Source organism: Indicator indicator, chromosome 4 (assembly GCF_027791375.1).
Source record: "Indicator indicator isolate 239-I01 chromosome 4, UM_Iind_1.1, whole genome shotgun sequence".
NCBI classification, from domain to species: domain Eukaryota; kingdom Metazoa; phylum Chordata; class Aves; order Piciformes; family Indicatoridae; genus Indicator; species Indicator indicator.
Window position 1 is genome coordinate 5,748,899 of NC_072013.1, and position 12,281 is coordinate 5,761,179.

Consider the following 12,281-nt stretch of genomic DNA (forward strand, 5'->3'; position numbering starts at 1 on the left):
GGTAGCTGATGAGACTTCTGAAGATCTGCTTTTCATCACCAATGGAATTTCCATTCCAGCTGGTTTGTATTCAGCAACTTGCCAAAAATTGCCAGAAAATTCTACACGAAGTATCAATTTTGAAGATAATTGCCACATTCAGATATGAAAGCACATCTTAAAGACTGCAACTGAATCATTGGTGCAGGCAACTCAATACAGTGGTAAAACTCCCACTAGTGAAAGAAACAACCATGTATGAAAAACATGCTTAACAGTGAGATCATTGTAAACAACCTTTATTGCAGCACACTTTGAAGTAACAGCCTAGCTGTCCTAGAGAGTTGCATGTATGCCTTGCCATTTCAAAACCAAAGTGGGTTAGCAGCAACATGTGGCTTGTAACACAGCACAGAGATCAAAGCCTGTACAAGAGCTCTGCCTTCTGTTGATTTTTGGGTAGGAAAGACATTGCTGAGAAAAATTCCCTGCTGATTCCCCACAGCAACCAGTCTTTGCAATGCATGTTTCACTTAGCTATTGTACCTCTTAGAGAAAGACAGGAAGTGTCTGGAGAGTGATGTGCCTCATGGCATTAGAGTTCATAGTCATCTGGGTGGTAGAGCTCACTCATGAGGCGGTAGATGTAGGAAGGTGCATTACCCCCGATGTTCGAAATGAAGAGAGTAATGAGCTCTGGAGGGACATAGTCAAACACCGGGCAGTGGACATTGATCTTTGCCAGGATCTCCCCTGCAAAGTGAATAGCAGCAGCATTACACACATTTAGCTATCTGCACATCTTCCAGAGGCCCTGAAGAAGCTGGCTATGCACAAAGAATCATAGAATCAAAGGATCAAGAAGGCTGGAAGAGACCTCAAAGATCATCGAGTCCAACCTGTCACCCTACACCTCATGACTATCTAAACCATGGCACCAAGTGCCACCTCCAATCCCCTCTTGAACACCTCCAGGGATGGTGACTCCACCACCTCCCTGGGCAGCCCATTCCAATGGCCAACCACTCTCTCTGTGAAGAACTTTCTCCTCACCTCCAGCCCAAACCTCCCCTGGCGCAGCTTGAGACTGTGTCCTCTTCTTCTGTCACTGTTGCCTGGGAGAAGAGACCAACCCCCTCCTGGCTACAACCTCCCTTCAGGTAGCTGTAGACAGCAATGAGGTCACCCCTGAGCCTCCTCTTCTCCAGGCTAAACAGTCCCAGCTCCCTCAGCCTCTCCTCACAGGGCTTGTGGCCTCTCACCAGCCTCGTTGCCCTTCTCTGGACATGCTCCAGCAATTCAACATCTTTCCTAAACTGAGGGGCCCAGAACTGGACACAGTACTCAAGGTGTGGCCTAACCAGTGCTGTGTACAGAGGTACAATGACCTCCCTGCTCCTGCTGGCCACACTATGCCTGATACAGGCCAGGATGCCATTGGCTCTCTTGGCCACCTGGGCACACTGCAACCCTGAACTCAGTATTGGAACATCCTGAATGCTTTCCAGCTTCCTTGCTGGTATCACTGAATTACACATATACTGCAATCCTGGATGAATGGCAGCACTCTCTTTTGGCAGGTTTTAATGATAAAACTCCCAGATCCCCCTCTCATGTACATTTAATAATTGGCAAAAAAACCTGCCAGTTTGTAATTAGAATACAAGAATCATGATACCAAAATTATTTGAAGAAAAGCTTCAAAGGCCAACCCCCAAACCCTTCTACATTTCAGAAGTCTTTTTCACATAGAAACTGGGCTCTGAAAGACACTTTGCTATCTGAAAATAGGCATGGGAGCTGACACTTTTCTAAAGATGGTGCTTGTGTGGGAAGCCCATTGCAGAGATAATGGATTTCACCAAGTGGTTCACATAACAAAGTTTTAAGAAGTTCACATGAAGTGCAGGAAGGAAAGGAAGCTGCCCTCAATGTTGGGCATCTGCTCTGTCCCACAGGAAACTGCCACCTGCCTGGCACATTCCTATAATAAACACTGACTAGTTCAGAGAGAAGCAAGAATGCAAAGACAGTGTTCAAATGAAATCCTTTTTCTGTACTTGTGTAATAGAAACTTAAATATAAACCATGATGGTTTCAGCACTTTTTTTTCTCCTTAAAACAGGAATGGATTTTAGGTCTTTGTTTACAAAATTTAAACACAAGACTGTCTTACATGAGCTGTTGAAAAAATACTTCACAAATTATAGCCTGAACCATCTTGACCAGCCTGTATACCAGTACCTTCTGTGAATGGCAGCACTTCCTGTGGTGACACAAACTTGTGGAATGAATCTTCTTCATTAGGGAACTGAATGAGAAAGAGCACAGCAAGGTCAGGAAAAACAAGACTGCCTCGTTATCCTAGAGAAAACAGAGCCTAAGTGCTGAAAGGAAGTAAAGCAGAGGAGGAAGACTTGCTGGTGACACTACATCTGTTTATTAGCGCTTCTGCCTAGAACTTCTAACATCAACAAGTAAAAGGTTTTTTATCTCAGAGTTTCTAGAGTCTTGTATGATCTGGCTGCCCTTCTGCAAAGCCTAGAGAACTGGAACAGAGAAATGACTTCCTCAGTCTGCAACTGCATCTGACAATACTGAAAAAGTACTGAGTGCAAGAAACAGTTTAGAAATCTCCACCTACCTTCTCTATCAGTGCACAGGGCGTTTCAACATTAAAGATATATACTGAAATCCACTGTGGTTAAACAAAAATAGGTATGATGATACCAGTCTCTAGTAGGCACTGCTTCAACATTCTTACATCTGCTTCTGCAGCACATGTGGCAAAGGAGATCCTGAGGTGTGCCAGACTTGGGTAAGTATCTCCTGTCTGAAGTTAAGAGCACTAAATGGTGGATATAGCTCATTTACCAACCTTGCCATGGGACAGATGGTGCCTTCCACAAGCATAAAATTACACACCCCCTCCCCATTTCTGTGCAGAGCAGGTACAGTGCTAAAGCTGCTGTACTTACCTGAGGTGAAAGCTTGAACATGGGGGCACACACGATGAGTGGAGTGGAGTGGTGTTTAGCTGCCAGCGCCAGAGTGTGAGTCCCACTCACAGCAATCAAGGCACCATTGGCCAGGATTGTCTTTGTACCAATGATGACCTTAAAAAGCAAATCAGCATCAGATAGCAGGTTCCACAGCAAACTGGGGAAGCTTGCTCCCTGCCAGATGAGCTGTCAGAACAGACAGCCAGAATCTGGATGCCTGACCTGTTTAATGTGGCACTGGCTCTGTTGGTGGGGCCAGCTTGGAGAACTTGAGGACAAATATATGTTCTACTGCAGGGAACACTAAACAGAAACTGGGTTGTGTTGCCTGTTTTTCTACAAGCCTGCAAAGTAAGCTTTGTACACGTAACTTGACTGCTGTCTGCAACAATTCCTTTTCTGTGAAATGGGAATAAAGCAAAGCAGCTTCAAATATACAGGTAAGAAGTGGTGTGGCTACATTTTATTGTTACAAGTATCTTTCTTAATTGTTTTTTTTTAATTATTATTATTTTGGAGTGCCAGGTCTTCATTTTTTATGAAGGACAGGACAGATCTGTTTGAAAAGACACACCCTGGTCAGTCTCTTCACCACCAATCTTGTGCTGCTGGCAAGGTGAGTTTCTCCCCTCTGAAAATTAAGCTTTTTGTTCCATCTTCTTTTAAAACTGAGGTTAATCTTTTGAGGTTCTCTTTGCTTGGTTTCTTGTAACTATTTTACCTATTAAGGCAGAAAAAACCTACCACCATGCAGTCAGTCATCACACTGGCTTGGCGTTCCACAATGAATCTCTGCCCAGCTGTACATAGGGACTATTAATGGTTTTGAGTCTTTAGTGAACACATTTGTCACTACTGGGACCTGCAGCTGGTTTGGGAGGCCTAAGCACCCAACCTGCTGTGAACTCCCTGATCCCATGAAGCCCTCCTTACCTTGTTGACTCGAGACATGACAGCAAAAATAGCTGCATCACTCATGACAGTCGTTTCAATGTTCTCTTTAGATAGTCGGACAGCCATTTCGTGACCCTAAAAAGAAGGAGAATCCAATGGGTCCCCTAGGACATAGTTCCTGCAGTGCAGTTGTGAAGACATTAGCACTCAATTCTTGTCTGAACTGCAAAAATACCAGGAGTGCAAATACAGCCTCCCGACTGAAGGACACAGAGCAGGGTAACAGCAGTCTTCAAAGCACAGAAGAGTAGATTTAGACTGGATGTTAGGAACAAGTTCTTTACCATGAGGGTAGTGCAACACTGGAACAGGTTGCCCAGGGAGGCGGTTGGGGCCCCATCCCTGGAGGCATTCAGAGTGAGGCTTGACAGGGCTCTGGACAGCCTGATCTACTTGAGGATGTCCCTGCTGAGTGCAGAAGGAGTTGGACTAGATGACCTTCGAAGGTCCCTTCCAACCCAGACCATTCTATGATTCAATCTCGCCACTGCAGAGAAACTTAAGCAACATTCAGCTTGCCTCCAGAGAGGAGTTCAGTAAAACACCTGGGCAACACAGTGCCTGGAGAGGGCAGGCAGCCCAAGCCTCACCTGGCAGAAAGGTGCACACTCTGCCACAATGACCTGGAACTTCCGCTTGCGGGCAGCTTCCTTTAGGAAGGCCTCAACGGTGCGCGAGTAGCCAATGGTCATGATCACCTCGTTGGAGTGGATGTGCTCCAGCGCCTGCATAGCAATGTTATCAGTGGTACCCTCTGTAACAGAAGGAAGCCACGGGTGGAAAAGCAGCCAAGAGCACAGGCCAATAGCCCACATTGTTCCACCCATCTCCCTCTTAAGCCAAAGAAGTCCTAGGAGCAGGACTAAATTCTTTCCACCTAAGAGGAGAGGGAAGCATCAGTCCCATCCCATAAGAAGCTCCACTTACAGGGCAGTAGTTCAGACCAATCCATACCTAGCTCTATTAGCAGCTCGTTTATAGCTTCAATAACATTAGCTCTGAGGAGAGGATAAGGGGTGTTGAAATCCTCACTCAGTCCTCCAGAAGTCAGGAGTTTGTGCAGGGATTCTTGCTGGTCGCTTTCCTCACTGCGCCCATGAAGCCTGCAGAAAGAGGCAGCCCTTAATCTTGGGAGAGAGTGCAGAGGCATGGCCAGCCTGAGCACCATCCCTATCATACAGCACACCTGGATATCAACAGAGAGGAAGGAAAACTCCATGCAAGAGGCATGCCATGCCATACTGAAGAGCCTCCCTAGCTGCCTCTGGCAGAAACACACTCAAAGCTCTGCCAGAATGTGCCTTCATCAATCATGTAAATACTGCAGCTGAGAAGTGGGCTCAAGGCTACTTCTCCAGAGGGAGGGACCAAGAGGTGGAACAAGAGAACAGCCCAAAGTCAGGGCACTGCCTGTCCTCATGCAACCACAACACAAATGAAATGGAGTTTCACTAGAGGGAATGCCATCATCTGTGTTGAAAATGACAGGTTTCTTCCTCTGATATTAAAACTTGCTGAATCCCTCTATAAGACAGCTGGGAAAAGAGAGTGATGGAAACTAAAGGGGTCTCACAGAAGAACACACTGCATGGGAGGGCTGTTCTGGGCTCCCAGAGGGTGTACAGGTAGCTAGAGAGTATGGCTTCACCTGCCATACTCTTCCCGAATGACCTTCAGCACTCGCCGCACCATGTTGCCCACAGTTGTCTCAGACGGCTGGGCTGCTGTCATCCTCTGTCCCTCTGTCCGGATCAGATCCATGAGCTCCCCTGAAAGAGGGGAGAGACTTGTAGTTATTGCTGCCCAGCGTGAACCCACTCAAGCATTAAATCACCATACCCACTCCACAGCAGCCCCATGGCCAGCAGCTGCCTCTAGCACCAGTAATGCAATACCCAGCAAGAGGATGGAGCTGTGAGAAGAAAGTCACTCGCAGTGTGTTTCACTGGGTTTCTGTAGGGTGAACGGCCTGGATGCAATACAGACTTAAGACCGTAAGCAGCTTTCTGCTGGAACGATCAGCATTTCAAGCGATGCTACTGAGGAAAGAGCACGGCTGAAGCGGGAGCGAGCCGTTCATCTCCTGACACTGTGACAGCGGTGAGTACAGTAAACTGTACGGAAAACTCAGATCCGCTGGCAGCTGCTGGCGGAGTTCCCAAATGCTTCGCGACTCTGCCCTAGTCTTGCTGCTCCCTCTGCGCCTCATGGCCCTCCCAACGGATCTCCCTGCCGCCAGGCCCCGCCGCCGCCTTGCTTCCGGCGCCACAAGGGCTCTGCCTGCTGCAGCCGGCCCTCACCGGCCTTGCTCCATCGCCCGTGTGCGATGATCTTCCGCAGCAGCGACAGCGTCTGCCGCGCCGTGTCCTCGGAGCGCTGCCGTTCCCCGCCTCCCCGCAGCCGCGCCACAAAGGCCTCGATCTGCTCCGACAGCTCCGAGCCACGCTCGGCGGCGCCCGGCATGACAGCAGCAGCACTCCGGTCCGGATCGGCAACACGGCCGCAAGCGCCACTTCCGCTGCCGCAACCCGCTTACCTATTGGCGGAGGCTGCCAAAGGGCTCCCGCCTCCCGGCAGGAGCATAGCAAATGAGAAGCGCGGCTGGCGTGGGCTGGCGAGTGTAGGGGAGGTGTCTCTGTCGTGAGTGTGGGCGGGGGGTGACGCTTGACCTCGCTGCCTGCCGCGCGGGGCCTTGTGGCGTGGCTGCGGGCGGGGCTGGGGTGGAAGGGTTGCTGCACGTCTCAGGGCCGGGCGAAGAAGTCTGATGGGGGTGCTGGAGACCGGGCGTGCAGGCGGCCTGCCCAGGGGATGTGCCCTGAGGTGGCACCGGGCCTAGCGTGAACCCTCCCCGCCACAGCTCGGGAGGTGTGACCTGCCCGGGGCCGTCGAGCTAGCGCGGATGTAGAGTTAAGAGTACCTTTGCCTGAGGAAGCACCTGGTCTGCACACCACTGCTGACGCCTCTGTGGAAGGGAATGCCGTGGGCCGGTGTCAGGAAGGCCTGTGCGAGGGAACACAGCGTCTGTACTGCTGGACGGGAGGGTGGGAGCCAGGTCTGTGTCGAGCAGCAGGGAGAGCCCATATGCAGGGATTTACTTTGGACCGTGTGGTGGTCTAGGAGCAAAGAGCCAAAGCAAATGGGGTGGGAAATGCACAGTTCCTGGCAGTCCAATTGTTCTTGCTGGCAGAGCCAGAACCGGCCCTGGATAAGGCAGGAATGCAGCTCCTTTGTGTCTAGTTCCTGGAGCTCTGTGTCCAGGGAGCAGGCAGGAGCCATGGTGTAATTCTCATTGCAGCACTGCTTTACTTTGTATCTGTGCTCTGTGTCCTGTTGTTTTAGATTAGGAAATAAAAGCAAACTGGTTTATACTGGAAGCTTTTAGCTAGTGCTTCCTGCAGGGGCCTGTACAACCTTCACTGTTCCATCAAATGTGTGTTGTGCTTGTCACATTCTTTTAGGACTCACTACAGAGCCAGCTTTTATCCAGGGGCTGTTGGGTTTCCAGCAAGATACCAACAGCTAGTGTGCCACATCTTGAGGATGTATTGCAGGTGATTTCTTCCCCAAAGCCTGGGCTGGACTGAGAGCTGTTCCACCTCTCTCTCCCTGCTGCTCTGTGTGTCTGGAGATCAGAACACCTGCCAGCCTGGGGAAGGAAACTCGCTGCATCCATTGAACACCTGGCAAAAGGTCACATGTCTAGGTTTTCCTGGATGTGCTTTGCAGGATGCTGTTGCCCTGGCTAGAAATCAGAGCTTCCCTCCCCGATGAACTTCTCTCACTTTTTGTCCCTACAGAAAGTCAGTGGAGGGTAACAGGGTTTTTACCCTGCTGGCTTCAGTGTGCTGGGCTCTGCTGTGCTGACCAGGGATGTCCTTGTTCCCCACTGCCTTCTGTCCTCATCAGCTTTAGGGGTCTATTTTCTTTCATTCTTTGTAATTGGAGGTTCCTGGCAGCAAGGCCTGCTCAGCTCTGCATTCATGCAGGATAACACAGTTCCCCCTTCTGTCCCTCCACAGCTGTGTTGCAGGCAAGGCAAGAGGAGGGCTACCCATGCCCATCAGGCTGCCTGCTGGCTGCCTTGGCGTGCAGAGATCGCTCCCCATGTGTGCACCCTGGGACCAGGGCATGCAGTGAATTGGCCAAAAAAAAATTATCATTGCTTCGGAGCTTTCCTTTGTTTATTTACTTATCTCGCTAGTAAACAGAGCAGCTCTTGGAGATTAAGCAGGAGGGAGAACAGGAAAGGAAACTGGACTCTGAGGTTATGACCTCCTTGTGGATACTGGACTGTTTACATTCCCTGCTCTGGTCCCACTAACTATTGCACGACGGTTTCTTCTCACTGCCTTGCCAGGCTGCAGAGGTTTTTGCTGCTTGTGCTGTTCCTGCCCTGTTCCCTACAGCACTTTCCGTTGGGCACTGCTGCCACAGCCAGCCAAAGACAGCCAGCAATCTGGTGTCCCTTGAGGGGCAGAGTCCTTGCACTTGGTCTGCTGCCTTGTATTTCATGAATGAAAGCCTCTGAATGGGGATTTCAGGAGCTGTTAACCCTGTGTAGCTGAGCTGAGCCAGACCCTGCCTCTCTGGGGAGCTGAAAGGCAAACCTTGCATTCTGGCTGCTTGGAAGCACTATGGTTATGAGATGTCTGTCATTAGCCTCCAGCTGCTGCCAGGACCTATTGAATTAGGCAGAGTTCCCAGGAAGACTGAGAAGGAGAGAGTGGGGAAGAGGAGTGGCAGTGAGGGCAGCACAGGGAGCATGGGGCAAGTGGGAAAAACAGCTGGAAAGTCACATTGGTGTCCTGGGGTAGTCAGCTAAAACCAGTGACAGAACAAGAAGACACAATCTCAAGGTTTACCAGGGGAAATTTAGACTCGAGGTGGGGAGAAAGTTCTTCACAGAAAGAGTAATTGGCCAGTGGAATAGGCTGCCCAGGGAGGTGGCGGAGTCACCATCCCTGGAGATGTTCAAAAGAAGATTGGATGTGGCACTTGGAGCAATGGTTTAGTTGTCAGATGGTGTTAGGTATTAGGTAATAGGTTGGACCTGATGATCTCTCAGGTCTTTTCCAACCTGGCTGATTCTGTAAAAACCTCACTGCATTGCAGGCTGTGCTAGCCATTGTGACCAAGACAACATGGTGAGGGGAGCACGTGTGTGTCTTTGGGCAGCTGGAAGGAGCTTGACCTGGTGGTCCACAGCTGCCAGGTGTTACGGAGTGGGACTTCACCCTCCTGCCATGGCCACAGGCAGCTGCCTGCTACAAGCACACTCCCCTTCCTGGGTGTATCCAGGTCCCCTGGGGCAGAGTTAGCCACTATAGCTTTCTAGCTGTTGTGTGAGCAAGCACTGAGGCTGACATGACTGCAGACAGTGTTGATGCTGTAGGTAGAAGAGCTGAGCTAGGGATGAACTGGCTGGACGAGCAAGGCAGCACGTTTTCTGGGCCTGCAGAGAAGCTGAAATCTGGCTCATCTCCTGGGAGAACTACCAGCCTGCCCAGGACTCTGTCCTGTTCTGTACCATCAGGGCTGGCTGCTGGAGACACTGCTTCTCCTCCACCCAGTGAATTCTGCATCCCCTAGGGATCCTTCAGGGCTTGTGTGAGGGAGGAAAAGGCAGGACAGAGGCTGGGTAGAGCCTGGGATCAGCGGAACATCGTGTACTGGGAGGCTGTTTGGATTAGAAACTCTCGGCGGATAAGTGGGCTGGGTGAGATGCCAGGGAGGGGAATTGGAGTTTGCTGAACTCTAGTAATTGGACTCGTCTGCAGCAGCCGGGTAAGCAGAAAGCTGCTCTCAGCGCAGCCGACGGGAAGGAGCCAGCAGGCAGCAACCAGCAGAGCCATGGCCCAGCAAAGGAACAACAGGGACACCCATCAGCACAGCATGGACTGTGAAGACTGCATAGGTGACACAGGAAGAAGCAGTGCGGGATCATCACTGTGTGCTTAAGCTGAGCATGAGTGAGGAGTTAAGCATGGCATGGTGCGTGGGAGTAGCACAGTCTAAGGAGAAAGATCACAGAATGTTAGGGGCTGGAAGGGACCTCGGAAGGTCATCCAGTCCAACCCCCCTGCCAGAGCAGGATCACCTGTACCAGATCACACAGGAGCACACCCAGGCAAGTCATTAATATCTCTAGAGAGGGAGACTCCACAGCCCCCCTGGGCAGCCTCTTCCAATGTTCTGTCACCCTCACAATGGAATAATTTTTCCTCATGTTTCTGTGAACTTCCTATGCCTCAGCTTCACCCATTGCCCCTTGTCCTGTCATTGGGCATAACCAAGCAGAGCCTGGCTCCATTCTCTTGGCACTCACTCTTTACATATTTATAAACACAAATGAGGTCACCCCTCAGTCTCCTCTCCTCCAAGCTAAAGAGCCCCAGCTCCCTCAGTCTCTCCTCGTAAGAGCCATTTTTGTGGCTCTGTGCTGTACCAAAGGTATCCTTGGTGTCACATCATTGCTCTTTGAAAGTACACACTCAAAGGCCTGAGATAAAAACCAAGGGGGTGGCTCAAGCCCAAAGCTCTCACAGCCTTAGATGTGGAGGCAGAGCAGTAAGGAGGCAGGGGTGAATCTACTGAAGGGCTGAGGAACCCCCAAACCAGTATTTTTTCCATGCTACAGGGGAGGAAGTAGGTCAGTTAGTTAGTGAAGGGGATGGAAATGAGGGGCTGAACTGGGTGCTGAATGCACATTTAAAACTTCCAGGGAGAGAAGCCAAAAGAGCCAAACAAAGTCTGTGATCAAAAGCAGGTATGTGAACAGCTGGAGATCTCAGCTATGTGCGTGGAGGCGCACGCAGGCACTGCCTGAGTCATTGGCAGTTTTAGCATGCTTGAAATTCACAACTGGTGTTGCAGGTAGCAGAGCACGTGTTCTGCTGGTGTGTGCTGATGACTCTGCAAACAGATGTCCTGAAAACAGCTGATCTTCCTCGGGAAGCCATGGCTGCAGTGACCACTGGGCAGCCACGGAGAATCATAGAATTGTTAGGTTTGGAAGGGACCTCAAGGATCATCTAGTTCCAATCCCTCTGCCGTGGGTAGAGACACCTCAGGTTGCTCAGAGCCACATCCAGTCTGGCCTTAAAAACCTCCAGGGATGAGGCTTCAACCACCTCCCTGGCAACCTGTTCCAGTGTCTCACCACCCTCCTGGTGAAGAATTTCTTCCTAACATCCAATCTGAATCTACCCATTTCTAGTTCTGTTCCATTCCCCCTAGTCCTATCATTACCTGACATCCTAAAAAGCCCCTCACCAGAAACTCGCAGGGCTTGCTGTGGGGAGCAACAGAACAGATTCAGCACCTTGGGTTAGCAAAGTTTTTGATGCAGCAGCTTGGTCAGCAGCCTACATGTATGTGTGCCTGCCTCTGCATGGAAAACGTTTGCTGGCTAATCCTCACATCAGCACAGCACCCATGGGCAGGCCAAGCGTGTAGCCAGACCCTTGCAGTACTGATGCAGTCCGTAGTCCCTATGGGAAATGAGTAGGCGGTTCTGAATCCGTCCCAGGGTCCGTCTCTCCTGCCAGCAAGTTTATAATTTCTGCCTCGCTCCTTTCTGGAGCCTTAAAAATAGAGACTGAGGCTGGGAAGTGTGAGGGTTTTTTTTCTAGGGCTCATGTAAGCAGCCCAGGCTGGGCTGTCCCTCGCCCTTCCTGGCCCCTGGGAGAGGCATGGGAAGCTGTTGTCCAAATGCCTCTCCTGGATGTGGAACCTCACTCGTCAGCTCGTTCATCTGTGGCAGTTCCCCAGGTCTCCTGTCGGGATGCAGGCAGCTGGAGGCAGCCAGTTCAAAGGCCAGGCTGGTCAGGAAGAGACAAGGGAAGTGTCGGAAGTTACTGTGTGTCGTGTAGAAAAACAAGCCCCAGCAAGGGACTGGAGAGCCTGGTGTGGGGCTGGGTGGGAGGTGCTGGCCCCAGCATCACTAAGAGTGTGCTGAGCCTTCATGTTCAGAAAAGGTGCTGGCTCTGCATGGTGTCACCAAAGGCACAAGCAGTTCAGAGAGCTTGGTGACACTGCGCAGGTGTTGCTCTGGCTCTGTCCCCACTCAGAGGGTGTGTGGCAGGCTGGCTGGGCCAGGGAAGAGGTGATAATGGGGGCCTGTCCCTTCAGGCTGGCTTTGGAGAAGCCCCTAAGCAAACTTGGCACAGCTGCAGGAAGACAGGCCCTTGGGGCAAGACAAAGCAAGACAAGCCACTTTGTGGTCACCAAGGGGTCCATGACACCAGCAGTCTGGGCTGCTTCCTGGTCACCAGCCAGCTCCCCACAGTTCCTCTGCTGATGCACTCCCAGTGCTGCAGCTGGCCCCAGGCTTGCTTTGCTCATTGT

General features: G+C 51.0%; 1 protein-coding gene across 1 annotated transcript; it reads right to left on the reverse strand.

The window, feature by feature from the left end:
• Positions 1-282: 282 nt before the first annotated feature.
• EIF2B2 (eukaryotic translation initiation factor 2B subunit beta) lies at positions 283-6,398 on the reverse strand. The gene is made up of 8 exons (XM_054400349.1): positions 6,236-6,398; positions 5,584-5,704; positions 4,890-5,038; positions 4,526-4,689; positions 3,915-4,010; positions 2,958-3,095; positions 2,224-2,290; positions 283-732 (listed from the first exon to the last, which is right to left on the reverse strand). Exons 1-8 carry the CDS (start codon positions 6,396-6,398, stop codon positions 575-577), a joined length of 1,056 nt encoding a protein of 351 aa, XP_054256324.1. The 3' UTR covers positions 283-574.
• Positions 6,399-12,281: the final 5,883 nt, after the last annotated feature.